The sequence below is a fragment of the Onychomys torridus genome, chromosome 22, assembly GCF_903995425.1.
Source record: "Onychomys torridus chromosome 22, mOncTor1.1, whole genome shotgun sequence".
NCBI classification, from domain to species: Eukaryota; Metazoa; Chordata; class Mammalia; order Rodentia; family Cricetidae; genus Onychomys; species Onychomys torridus.
This window is the reverse complement of record NC_050464.1, coordinates 17,569,912-17,593,164: the sequence shown is the minus strand read 5'-3', so window position 1 is coordinate 17,593,164 and position 23,253 is coordinate 17,569,912. Positions and strand designations below refer to the sequence as shown.

The following is a 23,253-nucleotide window of genomic DNA, read 5'->3' as shown; positions in this document are numbered from 1 at the left end:
TCCCGTGAGTCCCTGAGATCCAGGCACCCACAAACCAGACATCTGCAGCAGAGGATGCCTGGAGGTGGGAAGCTGTCAGCGGAGCCGGGAGCAGGGACCGGAGATGGCTGGCCCCTGCTGGGCCAAGTGGAGAGTTCTGAGATCCTGAGACGGATAGGGAGTGGATACAGAATTGGAGGTGGCGGGGAGCTGAAGCCCCCACCCTCACCCTCCGGCGCCAGCCGTGATTGATGAAGACAGCCGGCAGCTGGAGCTAAGAAGTGCAGAAAGCCTCTGGAGGCTGCGGAGGGGAGGGAGGGTGAGCAGAGGCTATGAATATTTCAGAAGCTGAGGCCAAGACTGAAGGAAAAGAGGAGGGAAGGGAGGGGTGGGGTGGGGGGCGCTCAGGGATCTGGAGAGGCAGATGTCGGCGATGGGGGAGGGGCTCTTTGAAAGAATAGGGAATCCAGCGAGGGAATGGGAGGCCAGTAAGGGCACCGGGATAGGACGGGGCTAACAGTTACGGGGAGGAGACTTGGTGAGGGGTAAGGGGGGTTCAGTGAACGAGACGGATCTAGTTTTTCTGTTGTTTGAGGTCTCACGTAACCCAGCTGGCCTGGAACGTCCCAAGTATCAGAGGATGACCTTGAAATCCTCATCTTGCCTCCACCTCCCAAGGATTGGGATTGCATTGTGCCCTGCCACACCCAGTTTAGGCGGCGTTGAGCACGGAACCCAGGGCTTCAAGAAAACTAGGCGAGAACTCTACCAACTCTGCATTCCCAGTTCTTTGGTTTGGTTGGGTTGGGTGTGTGTGCACGCTCGTGCGTGCGCGTGTTCGTGTGTTACAGGGCACGGAACCCACGGCTTCCTTATAGGCCAGTGCAATAGCTGAGACCGACCCTCGAAGCTGCATTACCAGCCGTTTATTTCTTATTTGTTTAGTCTTAGCTAGGTGGATCGGACAGGCCTTGAACTTGAAACCCTCCTGCTTCGACATTCTTAGTAGTTGATGTAACAGGCCCGTGCTACCAGGTTTGAGTTCCTTTCTGTTGCAAAGCACTGCCTCGGAGTTTGGGTTACTCAGCTCTTCATCAGACCCTCCAGGGTTGGGGATGGCAAGCCCCCTTGGTCTGCAAGCACAGCCCTCTTCCCCAGCCGCATATAACCCAGAGGACATATAGGCCAGGCCATGGCGCCATGCCCAGGCTGCAGCAGCGGGAAGGCCATTCCTCGGAGGAGGATGGGCAGCATCTCTGTCTCCCTTTAGAGTGGCAGAGACCCCGCGGAGGATGGACGGCTTGGAGCCGGGCCTGGAGTACCCACCCTTCGATGAGGACGACGGCCCGGTGGATTGCGACTGCCCGGTCGCCTGCTACCGCGGGCACCGGGGGTACAGGTGAGCGGCCGCCGTGGCGGGGGGGAGGGCAACACGGGGCCGCCTCCCTCACCGCCCCCGCCGCCCCTTCTCGCCCAGGACCAAGCACTGGTCCAGCAGCTCCGCATCGCCCCCTCCCAAGAAGAAGAAGAAAAAGAAAGGCAGTCATCGGAGGAGCCGGTGAGAGCGGCGCCTGGTCCTAGGACGGGGCGGGGAGGGGCCGTGGGGACACAATGGCCACAGATGCTACACTTGGGATCGGCGAGTTTAAACCAGCCCCACCCCCCTAGAATCCCTAGCCTCCAGCCTAGCCCCTCCACCTCTCAGTCCCACCCATTCGCTAAGCCCCGCCCCGCTCTAAGCCCCACCCCACTGGGTATGACCATCCTCCCAGGGTTCAAGGAAACCCCATCCCAAGTGTGGGTGTCCCTGGGAAGGGGGTCATTACTGGCCCTCAACTACAACTGCCCCGTTTCTGTGTCCTCCCCCTCCTCTGTCCTGAGGTACAAGCTGGGGCCACTAGCTAACCGGGTCCATCTGTCTGTCCTTTCTCTCTGGCATCCACCTTCAGCAAAAAGAGGAGGCTAGAGTCAGAATGCAGGTCAGTGATGGGGGGCAGCAACGGGGAGAGGGGCTGGGGCGCAGGGTGGGGACCTGTGGGTGGGAAAGAACGCAAGGCCGGCTTCCAGAGGCAAGAGGCCTGGCATCTCAGGGGTCGGACACTGTTCTTTCTGGTTTGCATAGCCCAGAAATGCCCAGGGCTGGAGACATCTCAGAGCTGGTGAGTTTGCTGAGTACAAAGCCCTGGGTTCTGTCCCCAGCCCTGTAAGAAAACCAAACCGGAAAAACGTTTCTTCCCTTCCCCTATACATGATAGGGGGCACACTCTTGTGCTCCCACCACGCAGGAGGCTGAGGTAGAAGGACCATGGGTGCAAGGCTAGCCTGGGCTACACAGCAAGTCCTGTTTCCAAAACAAACAAACAAACAAAAAATAGCCAAGCGAACAGAAGAGTCGGGATCACTGGCCGGCCTAGTTAAGTCGTCATGTCCCGGAAGTTGGTGAAAGACCCTGACTCAGGAAACACAGGGGCTGGTGAGATGGCTCAGCAGCCAAAGGAACTGTCACCAAGCCTGATGACCGACATAGAGTCACCAGGACCTCCCTAGTGGAAGAAGAGAACTTTTCCAAAGGTTGGCCTTTGAGCTCCACCCAGGCACCATGTCACGTGCGTGCGCGCGCACACACAATAAATAAATATATGTGGTTAGTACCTCATAAATGATAACCAAGGTTGACCTCTGGGCTCTCTGTGCACACAGGTGTGCAATACACACACACACACACACACACATTAGGAAAGGGGACTAAAGGACAGGCAGTAGTATTAATTTTAGAAGTCTTTGCCATCTGGTCCGTAGGCTTTCTTTCTTTTTTTCAAGATGTATTTATTTATTTATTATGTATACAGCATGTATGACTGTAGGCCAGAAGAGGACACCAGATCTCATTACAGATGGTTGTGAGCCACCATGTGGTTGCTGGGAATTGAACTCAGGACCTCTGGAAGAGCAAGCAGTCAGTGCTCTTAACCTCTGAGCCATCTCTCCAACCCCCCCCCCCCAGGCTTTCTATACAAGGTCATTCTGTACAAGGGGCTCTGGGCTCCATAGCCTGGGACCTCTTCCCAGTTTCCATAACCCGAGCCCCTTCAGCCATGCCCATCCTCTCCCCTCCACCCCCAGCTCACTAGTGACCCCACCCCTGTGTCCACAGCTGTGGGAGTGCTTCCCCCCTGCGCAAGAAGAAGAAGGGTGTGAAAAAGCACCGCAGAGATAGGTAATTTGCCCTCTCCTCCCCACCCCACCCCACCGCACCCCACCCCCCTGCAGCCTATCTCATTCCCCCGGCTCAGGACCTGGGCTGTGCCCCTCGGTGGCCATCCCTAGGGAAACTCAGAAGAATTTGTCTATCACCCACAGGTCTGATTCTGGGCCCCGGAGGAAGAGGCGATACAGGTGAGCTGTGTTTTCCTGAGCAGGCGCACAGGGGTTACCCGGCTCTTTGAGGGACCAAAACCACAGGAGTGGGGTGGGGGTGGGGGGTCCCCCGAGTCCAGTCTGGCTCCATTCTTCACTCCAGGGGATCTTTCACTTATGCAAATGGGACGGAGAACAGGTCAGCCTTTGCCCGCCTCGGTTCAGCTTCCATGTAAAAGCCCCCCAACATTTCCAGAGAGCACTGCAAGTCCTGATGTGCCCTCTTCGAAAGTGGAAGCATCAGGACCCCGAACCGCAAGGGAGAGGCAGGCCAGGACAAAGCATTTCTGTGAACAGGGGAGGCTCGGTGGGTAGAAAGAAGATGGGGGTGGCCAGACTGGAGCTAAAGGCGGAGTTTCTGGCATATAGATTGTTAGCCCTCTACAGGGCTGACTGCCAGGCCCGACCGCGGTGCTGCCGCCTCAGGGATGGATGACTGGAGAAGAGGGACCCAGCAGAAGCTAGTAAACACAGTATCAGGATCAAAAGTTGCACCCTTACCCCAGGAGCTAGACTCCCTCTCTGCAGCCCTGACTAGCAACAGAGTCTTCAGGCTCTTCCCTTGGCAGAATTTCCCAAAGGCCGTTTGTACTTGGTGGTATGGAGGCCTAAATAATTTTCATCTTACCCTTCCTGTTTTCTCCATTTCTGCCCTCCCGGGATGGAAAGCTAGCACGGGCCTCTCCTGCCCCCTAGTGGCCACCATCCTATGTACAGCCCCCTACGACCAGGATTGCACCTGTAAGGGAGCTGCTAGCACTTCTTCCCTGTGAAACTGAGGCCCAAAGCAAGCTGCACCCCTCCATCCCAGCCTTTTCCTAAATTTCTGGGTCTGTTATATTTGTCTGGGATTTGAAAGGATTTCGTGGCATCAGAGAAGTTGCTACATGGGGAGGAGAAATGGAGCGAGATCACATGTTTACATGGGAAGCCGAAGGTTACAGACTGGGCACACGTTGTTCGGTGGTGGATGTCACTTAAGTGTGAAATCTACGGATTCTACCCCAGCACCCCATGCATACACACCACTCTGCAGGAAGCCTGGCTGCCCCCTATTGGGTGAGATGGGCAGATCCCTCTCAGCCAGGTGTAGGGCTAAGAGAAGAGCAAATCGAAGTTCCGAAGTTCCGCATCTGAGCTCAGCCGGGCTCCAGAGCTCTCGGGTCACTCTGGTGCCACAGGGCTCACACTTGGTCTCTGCTTCCTGCAGATCTCGAAGCCTCAAGAGCAAAAGGAAAGAGAGAAACAAAGAACGCAAGAGGTAAGGACACCCCGCTCGCCCCTGCCCCAGAAAACCTGGCCTTTTAGCACCCCAAAACCAAAACCTCTTGAACTTATCTCGAATCAAACCACCAAGGGCAGGCAACTTCAGCTAAAAAGGATAGCTCCCTAATCATGCCAGACAGACAACTTACAATGTGCTGAGGACCCCCTGTGAGCCAGTGGCCACTTAGGACTGGTGGAGCCTAGGTCCCTTGCCACCCATCCATGCTTCCTGCCCTTTGACCTCCTTCACTCACACACACACACACACACACACACACACACACACACACACACCATTCTAAGAAGATCAGGTGAGAGATGAGATGGTCTTTGGAAGTTGGGGTTGTCTCCAGGAAAAGACACTTACCCCTAACTCTCAGAGATGACTTTTGGGGACCCTACACCCAGCCCCAGCCTCAACCCCATTCAGGTAAAAAAATGTTTTGTAGAAGACTGTGTTGGGGGTGGGGCTGATCCCGCAGTGATCTTTCCTCTGGTACTTACACCAAATCCCTGAGGTCAGGCCAGGCAACGCCCTGGTCAAGGTAGATAACATTTCAGCTCCGGCTGACTCCCCTTGCCCACACCAGGCCTCACACTGAATCCCCAGGCCGAAGGTCTCACCACCGCAGCAGCAGCGTCAGTTCCCACAGCCCCTCGATGACCTCACACTACAGCGATTCCGGATCACCCAGCAGGTAGGCTGAAGCCTCGGGTGGGGCTCAAGAGGCGATGCTTGGAGGGTAGGGGTGGGGGACTGGAGATTTAGCCCGCTGATAAAGTGCTTTGCCTGGTGAAGCTCCGGGTTTGACTCCCCCCCCTAACCCCCCCCCCAGGGCTGCATAATCCAATTGTGGTGGTGCACGCCTGCACACCCAGCACTTTAGAGATGGAGGTATGAGGATCAGTAGTGCAAGGTTATTCTAGACTAGAGGTAGAGTTGAAGGCCAGCCTGGGCTACACGAGACCCTGTCTCAAAAAAAAAAAAAAAAAAAAAAAAAAGTATTTAGCTCAACTCGGGGATGGAGGGGGGTATTGTGTCCCTAAGGGCTGGGGTGCGGGGCCAGTGCCCAGGACCAAAGTTCATCAGCCAGAAGCAAGCTGGTGCCCACCTGGAGGAAGAGCCTAAATGGGAAGTCGAGGCAGTTGCAGGGAGGGCTAGCTCGCTTGGGTTGCTCTCTCCGTGAAAGCGCGAGTTGGGAACCAGGCCGCCTGCAGAGGGGGCGTCCCACGCCGGCTTCCCCGCCATCCCTCCGCTCCCCCAGGCTGAGCCCCAAGCATCGAGATGACGGGCGGAAGACGGGCAACCAGCGATCCAGCGGGAGCAGGTCGCCGTCCCCATCGGGCGGCAGCGGATGGGGGTCGCCCCAACAGAACGGAGGCAGCAGGCAGCGGAGCGGAGCGCACGGGGGCCGCCCCGGCTCGGCGCACAGCCCGCCCGATGTACGTACGCTTGGCTTTGCGGAGGGTTCGCCACTCCGCTTTCGCGGGCTGCGCCGTGCGTGCGGGATGGGGCCCGGGTAGCTGGAGGGGCGGGGCCGTCGATGGGTCTTTGGGTGACCCGACCGAACACTCTCTCCCTTCCCAGCCCTCCTCCGACCTGTGCTCCGCAAGGGGCATCGGGTGCCAAGCGTCACCTGGAAGGCTCCGTTGGGTGTCGGTTGGGTGTTGCTCCCACCTGGGCCTGGTGGTCTGGTGAGGGGTGAGGGGTGGAGACCTGCAGGCCTGGGCCACTTTCGTGCTTGGCAAAGTGAAGGTCAGAGAAGGCCCGACCTGTAGGGATAGTTGGGATATGCCGCTGGGGATGAACCGAGGTTTCTTGCCTTCCGCAACACGTCAGTCAGGAACTGGAGAGAAGTGACTCAAACTCCAGCGGGTATCACGTGACATCCAAGCCCTTACCCCTTCTGAGTCCTTCCCTCCCCTAACCCCTCTCACTAGCCCTTTCCACTTCTCTTGGGGCCTGTATGAGCTTCTTTTGTACTCTGCCCCAGCACTGCCCAATTCGGACCGGTGTCTCAAACCTACCATCCTTACTTCCCAGGCTTATCACTACCAAGATCCCAAACACTCCTGCCATTACGGTCCCCACCACAAACTGTCCCCATCCGTCCTAGGGAGGGATACAATCACCTCTAGACCTTCAGGCAGGTGAGGTGATCGTAGGAGCCTGGACAAAACACTAGTCCTTTTATTGCACACACGGACCACACAAAGGTCTATAGACCCCATCTATCTGTCAATCCCCGTTTGAGGTTGAGGCCTCTCAAGAAGAGGATGCTGCAGTGTTGACAGGGCAGCTGCGTGGACTCCGGAGCTTGGAGTAGAGCAGCAGAGTCCTTTCCACACCCACAATGCGTTGCCCAAGAGACTCATCCAAATGGCGAGGTACCCTTCTCCCGACCGCAGGTCTCAGCAGCCAACAGGAACCTGGACTTGTCGGTTTCGTTTTGATTTGTTTGTTTGTTTGTTTTCTTTCGATCCCTTTTCTAAAATATTCTTCCTCCTGTGGTGTCAGAGGAAGGTGAAGGAAGGCTGGGCTCAAAGCTTTTGTTCTCAGAATGTATATGGCAGAGCCTGACTAGAAAGAATGCCTGATTCTTGGCCTCGCTCCTGATGTCCAGTCACTGATGTCCCTTGGATCTCTCTTTGGAGTGTGAGAGGGCACAATGGGGTGTCTTAAAGCAGCCAGCAGGGGCTGGAACTGATGGACTAACCTCAAAAGAAGCATGGCCATCCCCAAACTTCCTGAGCACAAGACCTACGGGCACAGTCTCTCACCTGTGACCTCCTTTAAGACCCCAAAACACGGTTTTTGTTTTTCCAAACCAGGGCTGAAAGTAAGGCTGATCCCTTCTGTGGGGTCTTGGAAATCTACCAACTTCCCTGCCCACTGCCCCTTTCCAAGGGTCCTGGACATGTGTAAACAAAATGGATACAGTAACTAGACACGTGGGAGGGGGATGTGCAGACAAAATGGCAACAGTAACTAGATGGCTGTGCCCCAGTCAACAGTTTATATCTCCTGCCCAAAACAGGACTCCATTTTCACACAGCCTTGGGGGGTTTCCAAGCACATTGTTTACTCTTATCACAAAGCATAGCTCAGAATCTTATCCCTCACCTTTGCATCCTGCACATTCTGAGACTTTAAACATTTTAGGTCTCCAACCTACACCTGGATCCTCTCTTTCACTTTAAAGAAAAAAAAAAAAAAGACTTTGGTGGTGGTGGGGTATTAAAGAGGCTGGTTCTCCTGTACCCAGAAAGGTGAGATGGAGGGAGGGCTGGGGTGTCAATAGCCTTCAGCACTTCAAAAAAAAGTTTTGGGGCATAAGTACAGGGGGAAAGAATTTACGACACTATCTTTAAGAAAAAGAGAGAGAAAGATACAGAAAAAAGAGAAGCTCAACATTTTTTTAACCCCACCTATGTCTTTGTTTGTTTTTTAGCCTCCCATTTGAAACGTGGTAATACTATAATTCCATATCTTGTTTAGCTGAGGGTGGGGGAGTTGATGTCATTTTTTCCTGTTACTTTGGTTTTTTATTTTTTTGTTTGTATTTCCTTTTCCTTTATTTAAAAAAAAATCTTGTAATGTATCAAAATGCAAGCTATCTTTCTGGGTTTGTTTGGGGTTTTGTTTTTCCTTTTCTCTCTCTTCTGCGTTCTAGAACTTTGCTTTTGTGTGTGTTACTGTGGAAGCCCTTCTTCTAGTGAAGAGGTGATGTTTGAATTTCAAGTCTCCATAGTCATGCCCATGTCTTTATATACTTTCTTCTCTTGTGATCAGAATTTAAAAGGGAACACAACTCCAATACCAATGGCGGCCATGCCAACAACACCTGCAAAGTAAGGAAGGGCAACCAGCTCTCTTGTTAACCACTGGGAACATACTGGGATTAGCTCAAGTTTTAAATTAACAACACTGGTGTTGTTTGAGTCTGTAGAGTCCCTTGCAAGAAGCTAGGGACCACACAGAGAGAAGAGACTTGTCCTGTGTTGCTAATTGGGTGCTGTGGATTGGAAGGGGAAGCCACTGCCAGGCTCCTGCTCCTTAGAAAGCCTGGAGGAGGGGTCTGAAGGCAGCTGGAAATTTATCTCAGGTAAAGCTGTCTAAGCTAGATGGTCTAGGGTAGACAGAAGCACTGCTCTAGTTTGGGGACAAGGCCACTGGTGTCTCTGCTCCAGATAATCCTCCATTGAAAAACAGAGCCATGCCCGGTGGTGTCCACGTGGATCCTAGCACTTGGAAGGGCTGATGAAAGAGGACAGCAAGTTCAAGGCCAGCCAAAGTCACTCTTGGTAACTTAGTCCAAGAAAGAAAATCAAAAGTGAAAAAAGAGCTTGGGATGAGGCCAGTAACAGAGTGCTGGTCTACCTGTGTGGTTCAACCACTCTAGGAAAAAAGGGAGAGAGTTATGGATGGGAACTTAGCTGGGAGTGTTTGCCTTGGATTGGATCCCTAGCACCGTATGAGATCTGGGGATAACGGTGCACCATTGTAATCCCTGCATTTGAGGGGTAGATACGGGAGAATTGGGTATTCAAGGCCAGCCTCAACTACAGAGTGAGTTCAAGGATAGCCTATGCTACATGGGCATCTGTCTCAAAAAAAAAAAAAAGTTAAACACCGGGCGGTCATGGCGGCGGCGGCGCACGCCTGTAATCCCAGCACTTGGGAGGCAGAGGCAGGTGGATCTCTGTGAGTTCGAGGCCAGCCTGGTCTACAAAGCGAGTTTCAGGACAGGCTCCAAAGCTACACAGAGAAACCCTGTCCCAAAAAAGAAAAGAAAAGAAAAAAAAAAACAAACCACAGTTAAATAAAATGAAGTTATAGGGAAACCATGGGACTAATCTGAGAGGCAGGATCCATCTTCTAAATTGATTGTTCTAAGTGGTTGTTTTTCCTTTTAAATATGCAGCTCCCCCCCACCACACCTTCTTCAACCCCCCTCACTGACCTCATTTAACTAGCCTTTCTCTTCTCTTGTCTGGCCTTTCTATCTCCCCTCCACCCCGGCTCCCCACACACTTCATCTTTCCATGCCAGTCTATCTTCTCTTTCCATTTCTCTCCTCCTGGTTTGGACTTCTCTCCCGAGCCCCTTCTCTATCCACCCTACAGTTTCTGCACTCATTAGCTGCTGCATGCGTGTCCTCTGGGGAGATCGGTACGTGAAGAATTAAGGGAAGCTTGGCTATTGGAGCCTGTAGTTAAAGATGTTAAAATACACAAATAATGAATCTAACAAAGCTGGCTGGCAAAGGGCCCCTTCCATCCCTGAGGCGATACGCAGAAGCCACAGGGCAGGCTGCTTCCCCCTCGGCTGGCTCAGAGCAGGACTCCATTTGGAATCACCACTGTCCTGCATTGCCTGTGCGGAGACCTTCTTTTCTTTTTTTATTGTTGCATCCCTGTCCCCGACCACTGAGAAGGTAGGTAGGTACCCCAGCTCAGCTGCACACCTGTTCTCTTGTTCTCATGTCAGAGAAGTCTAGCCACCTGCTTAGTTTGAATCTCAATCTCTCTCTCTTTCTCTTTCCTACTTTGCTCTGGGTTAGTGTTTTTTTTTAATTTTCTCTTTCTTTCTTTCTTTCTTTAACTAATCTTTCCTGTGCCCTTTGTCCAAATGAGCCACCAGCTGTGCCCTGGTCTATGATTTGGCTTCTGTCACTCTCTCTCTCTCTAACTCCTGATGATTCTACAGGTTCATCCTTCCTCTCCTTCCCACTTCCCCTGACTCTGCTTCCTCCTCTCCACCTCCTGATCCTGGTCCCCAAGCCCCGCTTCACTCTCTCTCATTCTCATTTTGTTAGCCGAATGCATTTGTGTGTGATTTAACATTCAATCTCTGTGTGTCTTCCTGTACTGTGTGCTGGGGGCCAATTTGACTGCTACTGTTGGGTGTGGTTGCTGAACCCTTCATCCTTGCCAGCTACTAGCTAGGGGCTTTGGACACACACACACACACACACACACACACACACACACACACACACTCCAGTCCTCTAGGACCCACCTAGACAGTCAGCCGTGGAAGAGTGGCCTCTGATAATCTCTTGGCCTCCAGATCTGGAAGGAATTTCAGGCTGAGGGTCAAGTTCAAAGTTAAGTCCCATTGAACCCTTTGGGGCTGAGTAGGCCAGGCTGGACTCTAGACGTAGACCGATTCCTTTTATGACGGCACAACGGAGCTCGGAGGCGCAAGCTTCAGGGGTCTGGGACACCAACGGGCATCGGTACCACTGGGATTCACAGCTCAATGGTTCAGATGTGGTGATGGAGTGGTACAGAGAGTCTGGAGCAGGCACGAAACTTTGAGAACTTACTTGGCCAAAACTCTCCGGGGTGATTGCAGAATGAGAGGAAATCAGAGCTTACCCACCCCCAGAACAGGGGCTCCTCCAAGAACCCAGTGTCTTTTCTTCTTCTGAACTTCTGAATGGGAGAAGTTCAGTGGTATCCCTTGGTGCAGAATGATCCGGAAGAGACAGTCGCTTACAGTGAAAGTAACTCTGGGTAGAGGAAGCATTATATTGCATGAGACTTGTGACTGCCACTCCTGTGCTCAGCTAGCTGCGTGGAAAGTGACAGAGTCAGAAGTGGGTCCTTCAGGACACCACCACCCCACCCTTCTTCCACCCACTTCCTGTTCTACCTGAAGGTAGCCACAGAATTTTGAGCTCCCAATTGCCCAATAGCCATTTCAAGGTCTCCTAACCCTCCATCTTCAACTTCAAGGACAGGGTTAGATGCTTCTCTCCTGTTTACCCCAGGAAAGGTCAGGACAGCTGACTCCTCAGAGCACTGGAGCTATCTTGGATGGTACTTGCTGGAAGGGAGGTGACCAAGTTGTTCTTCGCAAGGGACTAGGGCTGCTAGTCTGAAGGGGTGAAGTGTCCCAGCCTGATGAGAACTTGGAGACTCCACCGTTCATGACTTCCTGGATGTTAACAAGGAAAAACAGTGAGACAGAGGCAAGCAGGCAACAGTCCTGGGATACGTAGGGGACACAATGGCAAAGTAGTCCAGTGTTTTCTTGCCTTCGTCCATCACACTGTCCCCTCTCTCCATCCTTCAGTTGTTCCCTTTGACCCTCACATCTTTCTTACACAAGTTAAAAAATGATGTCATTTAGCGGAGCCAAGAAAATTACAAGTGTACCAAGTGCTTGCTTGGCAAGCGTGAGGACGTGAGTTCAAGCCCCAGAACCCACATTAGAAAGCCAGAGATGGTGGCCTGTGTTTCTAATCTCAGATCTGGGAAGGCGGAAGCAGAACCATGCTTGGGGCTTGCTGGGTCAGCCAGCCTCGCTTCATTGACTAGCCCTGGGTCCTCCAAATAGGTCAGTGGGCAAAGATGCTTGCCACCAAACAGGGGCCTGACATCAATTCCTGGAACTCCCACGGTAGAAAGAGAAAACCAGCCTCTCCAAGTTGTCCTCTGCATGTGTACACACACACACACACACACACACACACACACACACACACACACACAAAAGAAAGGAAGGGAGGGAGGAAGGAAAGAAAGGAAGGAAGGAAGGAAGGAAGGAAGGAAGGAAGAAAGAAAGAAAGAAAGAAGAAATTTTATATCCCCTGGCTTTTGCTCAACCCCTAGGAAGAATGAGGCCCAGCCAAGCCAAGGATGAGGCACAGCTTCTGGCAGGATCATGGTGACCGTTTCTTGGCAGCTGGTCTCCCCCAAGGACTCTGACCTGACAGCACCATCCTCCCATCTCTGCAATCCTGGGATGGAGGGGACCGGACCCTTTCCATCTGACCCCAGGCCTCTTCTTCCTTGTTTTGATCCTTTTAGTCTATTGGGAGCCAGAGAAGCCAATGCCTTTATAGACCAACCCAGCAGAGATTCTGGTCATCCTCATCTTATCAGTGGGGAAACAGAACCCATCTAGTATGGGACAGCATAAACTCTCATAATCAGCTTGAATCTCCTCAAGGGGTTCTTCTTGGGCTAGGAGGAGGTAGGCTCTAAAGAAATCAGAGGAGAGTGATAGGGAACTGAGACTTCAAGACCAACCAGGTAGGAAGCCACAATCTTGGCTTGAACCTCAATGGTTGGGGACAGAGACATACTGGGAATATTCAGCTATCCAGTGCAGGCCCTTTCTATTCCTAATACTCTACCCCATGTAGTTCCTGCATGTCTGTGGAAAGGAACATCATGGACTTGATCATCCTCTTGCCTTGAGTCAGGTCGCTAGCTCAGACACAGAGTGTGCTCCTGATCCCAATATGTACTCCTTCACCACCGGCCTTGCTGCCTTCCCTGACCAGAGTAGCCCTAAAGGAGGGGTCTGTGGTGACCCTGAGCTGTGAGTTACCATGCATTGGTTCCTAAGGCTCCCTTATCTGATATCTACTTACTTAACAAGCTGACCACCCTGGGCATACGATGCATTTGAAGATCCTGGAGATGTCTTTCTCTGGAAGGAAATTCAATGAGAGAACCCTGGTACAGACTAGGGACTCTGAGAGGTTGTCTGCTTGGGGGTGGGGAGGAGAGCAGAGGGTTCTCCTGGGCATGTCTGTTGAGAATGAAACCGTCTTTGCAACTGGGCATGGTATAATCTGGGCACGTAATCCAGAACTTGGGATGCAGAGATAGGGATTTTCAGGAGTTCAAGATTATCTTTGTTTACATAGAGAATTTGAGGCCAGTCTGGGCTACGTGAGACCCTGCCTGAATTAAAATAAAAATGGACTGGGAATATAGCTCAGTCAGAGTACTTGCCTAGCATTCATGAAGCCCTGGATTCCATCTCCAGCACAGCATAAGCACACCTGTAATTCCAGCACCCAAGTAGTGAAGGCAGGAGAGTCAGAAGTTCAATTATATCAAGAGTTCAGAGTTCCAGGCCAGCCTTAGCTACACGAGACCTTGTCTAAAACAAAGCAAAAATAAGCCTCCAGTTCCCCTAGCCAAAGCTGATCAGGAAGCAAAGGCTGCTCTGTGGAGCAAGTGACTACCAGATCATACCCACTCTGGCCACCCCTGACTGCCTCTGCTTTGGGAAAATGAGCGGCTCTCCTGAGACTCCCACGGTGTACTCACCGCCCGATCACAAACTGGCTGTACATTGCCAGCAGTGGGGCCCACTTCCTGGTGCTAGGTCTTTGTTGAGCTCTATGGAGCCCTTTAGAAAGAGGCGTCTGGGCTCCTGATCCCCTCTGCCAGAAACATCCAGAGCTAAGCAAAGGAAATCGTGTTTTGTTATCCGTGACTGCAAAGTACACTGGACAAATCAAAGAGACAGCAAAATGAACTCAGTTCAGACCCCTCCTGGCACCTGGAACTCCCTGATTGACCCTGGCCCTCGGTGAGCCCAATGCTTCCTTCCTCTGCCAGTAGTATTAAGGGCTCAGTGCCATGTTTTATGCTAAAAATTGAGATCATGCCCAATGTGGTGGTACACGCCTGTATTCCTAGCATTCAGGAGACCGAGACAAGAGGATCTCAAGTTCAAGGCTATATTGAAAGACCTTGTCTAAGAACAAGAGAAGCTGGGTATGGTGGTGTGCATTTGTAATCGCAGCACTTAAGAGGTGGCAGCCACAGGATCAGGAGTCCAAGGTCCGAGTCCAAGGTCACCTTGGGCTGCATACTGAATTCTAGATTCCAGGATGGCCTGTGCTATGTGAGCTCCATCAAGGGAGAGAATACATGGATATCCGTGCATTTATGGTGGTGCATGGCTGGCATGGTTGTGCATGCCTTTAATTTCAGCACTGAGAGGCAAAAGCCAGCGGATCTCAAGGCTAGCCAAGGCTACATAGTGAGACTCTGTCTCAAACAAGCAAACCTAAGGTTACAGACAGCAGATCTGGCTGGGTAAAGATTGTGGAAGTATCAGGGACGTATCTGTAAACAGACTAGTACCATCTGCCCTTGCGAGGTTGGGGCCCAAAGTCAAGAGGGTCCTTGTGTGGCAGGGGTGGATCGGGAGGCTGGGGAGGGCGCAATCAGAGAATCCTGGACTATTTACCCTGGAAGAGACATTGGGAAGCAAAAAGCCAAACCCTCATTGTGCGGATGGGGAAACTGAGTCCTAGACTGGGGAAACTAATTTGTCCAAGGGTCCCATGGTGCTGAGGTAGTGGTAGGCTCTCAGATTCCTAGTTCCCAGCCAGGGACCTTCGGATGGTGACAGGTTACCTTTCTGGTCCTAACTCACTCTTGGAAAAAAAAATAATAAATTTAATTAATAGCCCTATCCAGATGTCAGCCAAGAGCACTGGCTGAGGCCCGTGGAGCTGGACATTGCTGGTCCTCTAGAGGTGAATCGGCCTCCTCTTGGGCCTAGAGTTGGGGTGGTTGCGTTTTTCTCTCTCTCTCTCTATCTCTCTTGCATTTTTGTGACTCTAATGATGAACTTATGCTACCACACTTTTCCCTTCTCTTACACAACTCACCTACTAAAGGAGGAAGTGCCACTTTTTTGGTAAGTGGACGTTAACCAAGAGGGACTTAAAAAAAAAATCAGAACGTTAAAAAAAAAAAAAGAAAAGAAAAGAAAAAAATGAAAAAAAAAAGAAAAAGAAAAGAGAGAAACAGAAAGACAGTTGGTCAGCTACTGAACACCCCTGAGCTCTCGGCAGGGTCGCAAAACAGAATCAAATATTAACAGAAAGAAAAATAATAATAAGTCAGGTTCCCCAGCAGATCATTTTGGTTTGGGTATATAATGACATTTGTGGTTTTATTTTTTGTTTCCGTTATTATTATATTATTATTATTATTTTAGTTTTCTTTTTTATTTCTGTTTTGACTCCTTTTCTTCGGTTAGATTTTGAGTTCAGTTATCTTGCCCCCTCCCCCATCTGTGTGCCGTGTGACACCCGCCCCCTCCATGCCCTTCACCCTGGTGGGGGGAGCCTGGCCCTGGCGGGCTGGCCCTGGCTTGACTTACCAGTGTCATCCTCTCTCTTCTGTCTACTGGGGGGGTCGTCTGTCCCCCATGCGAGGACAATGCCAGCCCCTCTGGTGCCCCATCCTGGAGCTCCCCCCTCCCCGCAGCCCCCATCCCCACCGCTCCGTCCCTCTTGTGTTATGCATGCCGAGAACCTTGCATGGTCTGCTATGTTGAGGCCAGAAGGTGAACACTCAGGAGAGGTAGAGGCAGGGCAGGCGCGGGAACCGTGTGTGCGATGCTCCAGGGCTGCAGCCCGCGGCCTAGGCCCGGTGAAAGCCCTCTCTCCTTTTCTTCCCCCACCCCGCTGCCCTCTCACGTCCCCCCTCGATCCCTCCTCTTTTTCTCTCCACCTCTCTGTCCGGCTTGCACCCCCTCCCCCATTCTGCTTTCTCACCTCCCCCCCACCCATCCCCCCCGTGTCTGTCTGTTCTCTGCATCCGCACCCCGCTCTGCTCCGGTCCCCTCTGCATCCCTCCCGGCCTCTCTCTCTCGCCCCCTCTCCGCCCCTCCGTGCCCTTCTCTGCCTCTCTCCCCGTCAGAAGCCTAGTTCGCCCCGGGCCTGCGACAAGGTGGCCGCCGCGCCCACGCCGCCCGCGCGTGGGAAAGACAGTCAGAGCCCGCGCTCCGCGCCGTCGTCGCAGGGCCGCGGGGGCCGCGCGGCGGGAGGGCCGGCCAGGCGCCGTCGCCGGCGGCGGAGGAGGCGGCGATCGCGATCCTCGGCCAACGCGCCCCGCCGCAGGGGACGCCGGCGTGCCAAGCCCGCGCCGCCCCGGGGCTCGTCCCGATCGCTCAGCGGGGCTCACTCCAGCAGCGAGTCCGGTGGCGGCGCCCCGGGTCCAGGGCCCGAACCGGGCTCGGAGAGAGGCCACAGCGGTCACGGGAAAAGGTGAGCCCGCCTCCTGCCTGCATCCAACAGGGGCACCCTTTCACTGGTCAGCCCCAAATGGAACCTCTCGCCTGTCACTCTGTATGCAGCCCTCGGGGTCACCCCACATATAACCCTTCACTGATTACTCCACCTGGGGTTTCCCCTTTCGGCATCCCACATGCAACCCTCTTGCTGGACATCCCACATGCATCCCTCTCTCTGGACATCCCATATGCATCCCACATGCAACCCTTTCTCTGGACATCCCACATGCATCCTTCTCTCTGGACATCCCACATGCATCCCTCTCTCTGGACATCCCACATGCATCCCACATGCAACCCTCTCTCTGGACATCCCACATGCAACCCTCTCTCTGGACATCCCACATGCATCCCTCTCTCTGGACATCCCACATGCATCCCTCTCTCTGGACATCCCACATGCAACCCTCACGCTGAACATCCCACTTGCATCCCTCTCACAGGACATCCCATATACAACCCCCTCACTGGATATCCCACATGCATGCCCCTCCCATCACCTCCAACGGAGCCTGCCTTGTTAGTCACCCCACATAAAAATCTCGAATTCGTCCCTTTGACGCCTCATTTCCTCTGTGCTGGGCTCACGGATCCCCACTGCCACCCACACACGACCTGCGTCTCTCCTGCCCGGCAGCCAGCCACTGAGCCCTGCCCCACGCTCCCTCCTCTAGGGCCAAGGAGCGACCCCCGCGCGCGCGGCCCACAAGCACCTCGCCATCTCCAGGCGCGCATGGCCGGCGGGGTGGCCCGGAGGGGAACAGCTCATCGCGCAGCCCCGGCCCCCATCCGGGGTCCTGGAGCTCCAGCCGCTCCCCGTCCAAATCCCGCTCACGTTCCCCAGACAAAAGGACCCGCAGCCCCAGCCTCTCTCCGTCGCCCAAAAAACCTCTTGGCCGGTAAGTGTCCCTAAGGGGCGGATGGCGGAGAACCCGGGCTTGGGGCTCAGATGACGGCGATCCCTCACCACGAGTGGGTCCCACAGGGACAAGGACAGCGAAGGCCGTGCGAGGCATGCCGAGGCTGAGGCCGCCCGCACCCGACGTCGCTCCCGCAGCTACTCACCCATCCGAAAGCGGCGCCGTGACTCTCCCAGTTTCATGGAGCCAAGGCGCATCACCAGGTACAAAGAGGCCTGGGAATGAGGCAGGAACAGGGCTGCTGACTCCAGTTGGTGGCCAGGGATGTCAGGGAGTCAAGATTCACAGGCATGGGGACCTTCTAGAGTGAGCTGATTCTGATCCACAGGAAAAAGGAGGGTTTGCCAAGCGGGAACAGACTGAGAGATGGGCTGAGTGAAGAGAAACTAGTGGATTCAGGGGTCATTGGAGACTTGGGGAGGGACGAGGGTGCCAGGGCATCAGACACCTTGGGAAGGAAGGGTACCATGGACCCGAGCCGGTCTGTACTTGGGTCGGGGTGGCCAGGCACGGGCACGGAGTTCAGCTCTGGGAGAGTCCATTCATCCATCTGGAGCCCCACCTTCCCTTCCCTGTATCTACCACAGCCTCAATGATATGTACTTTCTCCTTCATCTCAAGGAACCTCCTGCTGCGTGGCCTGTGGCCAGGCTGGGGGCCGTGTGGACCGGGCTCCACAGGCAGCCCAAGTGATGCCCATGTGAGCTAGTCTGGTGGTGGTGGTCAGCTGTCCGTCGTCTCTCCTTTTCTCACTAACCTCCCAGCACCCTGGGGAATTGGCAGAGGGGGCAGAGCATCCTAGTATGGGGGCAGCTGTCTGAGAAACCCCATGCAGAATGAGGAATGTGGCTGAGCTGGTGGAAGACAGGAGGGATCTGAGTCTGCCAATGAACTCACCCTAAAGCTGGGACTGGTGGCTCAGGTCTCTCATCCCAGCTACTGGGTAGGCTGAAGCAGAGGGGGTGGAGAATTCAAGGCCAGCCTGAGGAACCTAGCAAGACCTTGCCTCAAAACAAAAAGACTGATAGAATGTTTGCCTAGAATCTCCCAGTGAAGGATAAGGGCCATGGCTTTAGTAATAGAGCCCCTGCCTTAGTGGTAGAGGCCCTGCCTAGAATCCCCCAGTGAGGGGCTGGGGTGTGGCTCAGTGGTAGAGCCCCTGCCTAGAATCCCCCAGTGAGGGGCTGGGGTGTGGCTCAGTGGTAGAGCACCTGCCTAGAATCCCCCAGTGAGGGGCTGGGGCGTGGCTCAGTGGTAGAGCCCCTGCCTAGAATCCCCCAGTGAGGGGCTGGGGTGTGGCTCAGTGGTAGAGCACCTGCCTAGTATTTGTGAGGCCCTAGATTCAATCCCTACTACCAACAAATTAAAAATCACCCTGCAGCCCAGAATTACCCCAGTCCGAATAGATTGCCATACCTGAGCCCAGCATTGCCCTGCCTTGCTGAGGAACCTGGGGGAGACTGGTGTACCTCAGTGGCCAGATGTGTATAATTAATTAGCTGAAATCCTTAAATCCTTAAGAATCTTTTTGGGGTTGGGGATTTAGCTCAGTGGTAGAGCGCTTGCCTAGCAAGCACAAGGCCCCGGGTTCGGTCCTCAGCTCTGGATAAAAAAAAAGAATCTTTTTAACTCCAGCTCTTGAATCTCAAAATAGTTCTCCTTTGCTCTTGATAATGTGGGTCTCCAAGAAAGCAGTATGGAGTCCTCCTTTACTTAGACCTAAAGTCTAAGACCACTGCACTAGACATAGCCCCTCAGACAGGTTACACACTCCAGCCATACACTGAGGGTCCTAAGATGGCCAGAATCTCACGTCCCCCTCAGCCCCTCAGTCCCAGGCTGCCTCCTCCCCCGACTAATGTACACCTGTTTTTCTTCCTCAGAATTAACCCTTGTGATGGGGCATTATAACCCCCTTAACCACTTTCTTTACTTCTCTCTGGGTCATAGCTTCCTGCCTTCAAACTAACTCTGGGCCAGCGGGGGTGGGGAGTGGGGGTGGGGGTGGAGCTGAGTGAAGGGTTGGGGTGGTGCAGGGGAGAGACAAAATAGGATGAAGCAGACAGCAGTGGTCGAGGGTCTCCTCCAGGTTCTCTCTGAGTGACCTTAAAAATCTAAATCTTCAGCCGAGAGGTGGTGGCACACGCCTTTAATCCCAGCACCTGGGAGGCAGAGATTGGTGGGCCCCTGTGAGTTCGAGGCCAGCCTGGTCTACAGAGTGATTCCAGGACAGCCAGGGCTACACAGAGAAACCTTGTCTCGGGGAAACACACACACACACACACACACACACACACACACACACACACACACACTCAATATATATATTTTCTATTTGTGACAAGGATAAGGGGACAGAAAAACAGGGTGTGCACATAATACTTGCAAGCCAAGAAGCCATTGCTGGACTTTTTGATGTGAGCTGTCCCTATTTAAAGGCTTCATTCAAAGGTCTGTGGATGTGGCTCAGTTAACAGAGTGCTTGCATAGCTCGCATGGAGGCTAATGTGCAATCCCCAGCATGCAAAAACGGGTGAGATAAACCCACAGTCCCAACACTCAGGAGGTTAAAGGCAGAAAGGTCAAAAGTTCAATGTCACCCTCTGCTACACAGTAAATTTGAAGTTCGATATATGAAATTCTGTGTCAAAAATAAAAGTTTTATTCCTGCTGGACATAGTGGTACATACATACCTGTAATCCCAGAACTTGGAAGTTGAGGCAGAAAGATTGAAAATGACAGGCTAGCCTGGGCTTCATAGTGGCTCTGTCTAAAATAAAGCAAGAAAAGAAGGAAGGAAGTGAGAGAAAGGAAATCAGGTGTACTGATACATGTGTGATTACAGCACTCAGGAGGTGGAAACAGGAGAATCAGGAGTTCAAGGCCAGCCTTGGCTACACAGTGAGGCCAGCCTTGGCTACATAATGAGGTCAGCCTGAGCTAAATAAATCCTTCCTCAGAAAATAAAAAATAAAATGAAGTTTGGGGTTAGAGAGAGGGCTCAGCGGTTAAGAGCATTTACTGTCTTTTCAGAGGACCTGAGTTCGAGTCCCAAGATACACTTGGGAAGCTCCATGTAGATCAGCTCCAGAAAATTCAACAACTTCTGGTCTCCATGGCCCCTGCTCATGCACACATACCCCCACATACAGACACATAATGATAAATAATTTTTTTAAAAGAAAAGCAAGTTTCACTCCTGAAGTTCAGGGTGTAGCTCAGTGGTACTAGTATTTGTAAGGTCCTGATTTCTTTCTACCCCCCAGCATTGACAAACAGGAGAAACACACACACACACACACACACACACACACACACACACACACACACACACACACACACACCCCAAAACCCAATAAACTCCCATGCATTCAGAAAATATTTCTTAGCACATACTCAGGTCAATAATGCACTTGGGCTTTTTGCCCTGTGGACAAACAAGAAAAAAAAAAAAAAAAAAAAACAGAACAATCTATGTGAATTTGGCAAAGGACACAGAAGTTTGGAATTGGAGTTAGTTGTCCCTGAGGCCAAGACTCAGGAGAAACAGGCAGGAAGCCCTTCCCACTGCTGTGATGGGCACAGAGGCCGAGTGAGAGCCATGGATGGGCAGAGCTTGCGGCTCTCGGGGGGGCTAGGATCTACTTTTTCTCTCTTCCAGTGCCCGAAAGCGTCCCATCCCCTACTACCGACCCAGCCCCTCCTCTTCCTCCAGCTGCTTGAGCAGTGACTACTCCAGCCGGAGCCCAAGCCCGGGCCACAGCCACGGAAGCTACAGCAGCCGCAGCCACGGTTCCCGCAGCCCCTCCTGCAGCGCCTCCCCGAGCCGCAGTCCCAGCTACCACAGCAGCTCAGAGAGTGGGGGCTTCTAAGTCCAGATGGACCCATCTGGGGTTAGGAGGCCCTGGCACAAGAAGAGGCCGGGGCCCTAAGACCTGGGAAGGAGGGGTCTGTATCCCCCCCCCCATACTGCTACCAGAGGTCCCGGGGTGGGGTGGGGCGGAGCAGCACCTGGGCAAGGGGGACTCGGGAAGAGCTTCTTCTTTGGTGGGTGTCCCACCCACAAGGAGGAATCAAATTGTCTTGTCCCTAAAGTGTGCCCATCCCCACGCCCTGCCCACTCACCACGTCCAGGGAACAAAGAGCCTTTGCGAACACAGGGATTAGGTCACCATGCCCCTCTTCTGCCTGAGGCCAGCTTACCAGCCTGGGGCCCATTGCCTGGTTATGGCACAAGAGTCCACGGTCGGCCGTCACCTCACCTCAGCTCAGTGGACCCCTGCACAGCTTGGAAGGTGCCAAGCCCGGGACCTTCCCTTCCTCTTTATCTCCTACCGAGTGAATCCGCAAAGGGCAAAGCAAGCCGGATCTAGAAGGGAAGGACGGCCCACCTAACTCTTGGTGTATGCCAGGCAGGGTGAGATGTTCGCACTTGGCCCCCATCTCTCTCCCTTGCCCTCACATCAAGCCGTAGGCCAAGGCCACACCGTCCAGGCCTTCATCAGCACAAGAGGTGGCATAGACCACATCTGTATCTAACCCTGAAGTCAACAGTGGAGATTCAGGGGCTGGGGACGTAGCTCAGTTGGTAGAGTGCTTGCCTAGCGTGCATGAAGTCCTGGGTTCCACCCCAAACACAGTATAAAACCGAGCATGCTGGTGCATGCCTGTAATCCCAGCACTCTGGAGGTAGAGGCAGGGGGACCAGGAGTTCAAGGTCATCTTAGGCTACATAGTAGGTTTGAATTCAGCGTGGGGTACAGGAGACCCTGTCTCAAAAGTGAGAGAGAGACGGGGGATTCAGGTCAGAAGATAAAAAAGAACATGGGTAGGAAGCCGGGAATTTTTTTAGCATGGGCCCAAACAGTGCAGTCAGATGACAAGGCAGGTCAAGGGCCAGGAGACAGATAGTGACTGCTGTGTGAATCATGGTCACAAGCATAGGCTAGCATGCAGTGCACTTCCGAGCCTGCCTGAGGGAGACCTCGCTACCAGGCCTTGATGGGTCAGGGTTGGTCAAGGCTTTCAGAACAGGAGTGGTAGGTTCCGGCCAAAGCCCCCAGCCTGGAGCATGATGGGGAAGCAGTGGTTCCCCCCTCTGGCCCTCTTCTGTGGCATCCAGCCCTCCCCCTGCTGGGGCCCTCAGGGATCTCGAAGTCTTCCTTGGCCCAATAGGGCCGATGCCCTGGGCTCTGGTGGGGGAGGGGGGGAGTCTGGGGTCTGATCCGGGTTCCCACCCTCTCTCAGTTTCCCCTTTCCTCTTTCTCCGCAGTGCGGGAAAAAATTGGACTGTAATAAATACACTAGGTGCCCGGACGACAGGCTGAGTGGGTCTCTGTGACTGCGCCCCTTGGGGAGGATTAGGGAGGAGGGAGAAAGACTGGGGTTCTTCCCTGGGAGGACCGAGTGGGGCTCGCATTCCTCCTAAGAGGCCAGTGATGGTGGCATCAAGGAACCCTGGCCCATCATGTCCAGCCGCCTGTCTCCGAGCGAGAGACTGTATAGCCTCCTGAGGCTCCAGTGGGGAGGAAGATGAAGCCAAGTGAACTTCCTGTCCGCCCAGAGGCCTTGTGGGCTGTTTGTTAAAATGTAGTGTGTGTGTGTGTGTGTGTGTGTGTGTGTAAGACTCTGTGTGTGTGTGTGTAAGACTGTGGGTGTGTGTGTGTGTAAGACTGTGGGTGTGTGTGTGTAAGACTGTGGGGGTGCGTATGACACCGCATGTGCGCGGAGGTCAGAGGGCAACTTTGTGGAGTCAGCTCTCTCCTTCCACATTTACATGAGTCCAGCTCTGGTCACTTTTTGGTCACCAGGCAAGTGACCGC

The 23,253-nt window shown here is 53.4% G+C and overlaps 1 protein-coding gene across 1 annotated transcript in view; it reads left to right on the top strand.

Annotated features, from left to right (window-relative positions):
- Positions 1–22,752, top strand: part of Srrm3 (serine/arginine repetitive matrix 3) — a 71,378-nt gene extending 48,626 nt beyond the window's left edge. Inside the window, exons 4-15 of the mRNA XM_036171615.1 lie at positions 1,250–1,378; positions 1,457–1,537; positions 1,929–1,958; positions 3,134–3,196; positions 3,340–3,375; positions 4,607–4,657; positions 5,253–5,360; positions 5,928–6,105; positions 16,138–16,484; positions 17,185–17,409; positions 17,496–17,633; positions 21,093–22,752. Coding sequence (XP_036027508.1) covers positions 1,250–1,378; positions 1,457–1,537; positions 1,929–1,958; positions 3,134–3,196; positions 3,340–3,375; positions 4,607–4,657; positions 5,253–5,360; positions 5,928–6,105; positions 16,138–16,484; positions 17,185–17,409; positions 17,496–17,633; positions 21,093–21,303 — 1,597 coding nt within the window. The 3' untranslated portion in view covers positions 21,304–22,752. The remainder of the gene's footprint in view (positions 1–1,249; positions 1,379–1,456; positions 1,538–1,928; positions 1,959–3,133; positions 3,197–3,339; positions 3,376–4,606; positions 4,658–5,252; positions 5,361–5,927; positions 6,106–16,137; positions 16,485–17,184; positions 17,410–17,495; positions 17,634–21,092) is intronic.
- Positions 22,753–23,253: the final 501 nt, after the last annotated feature.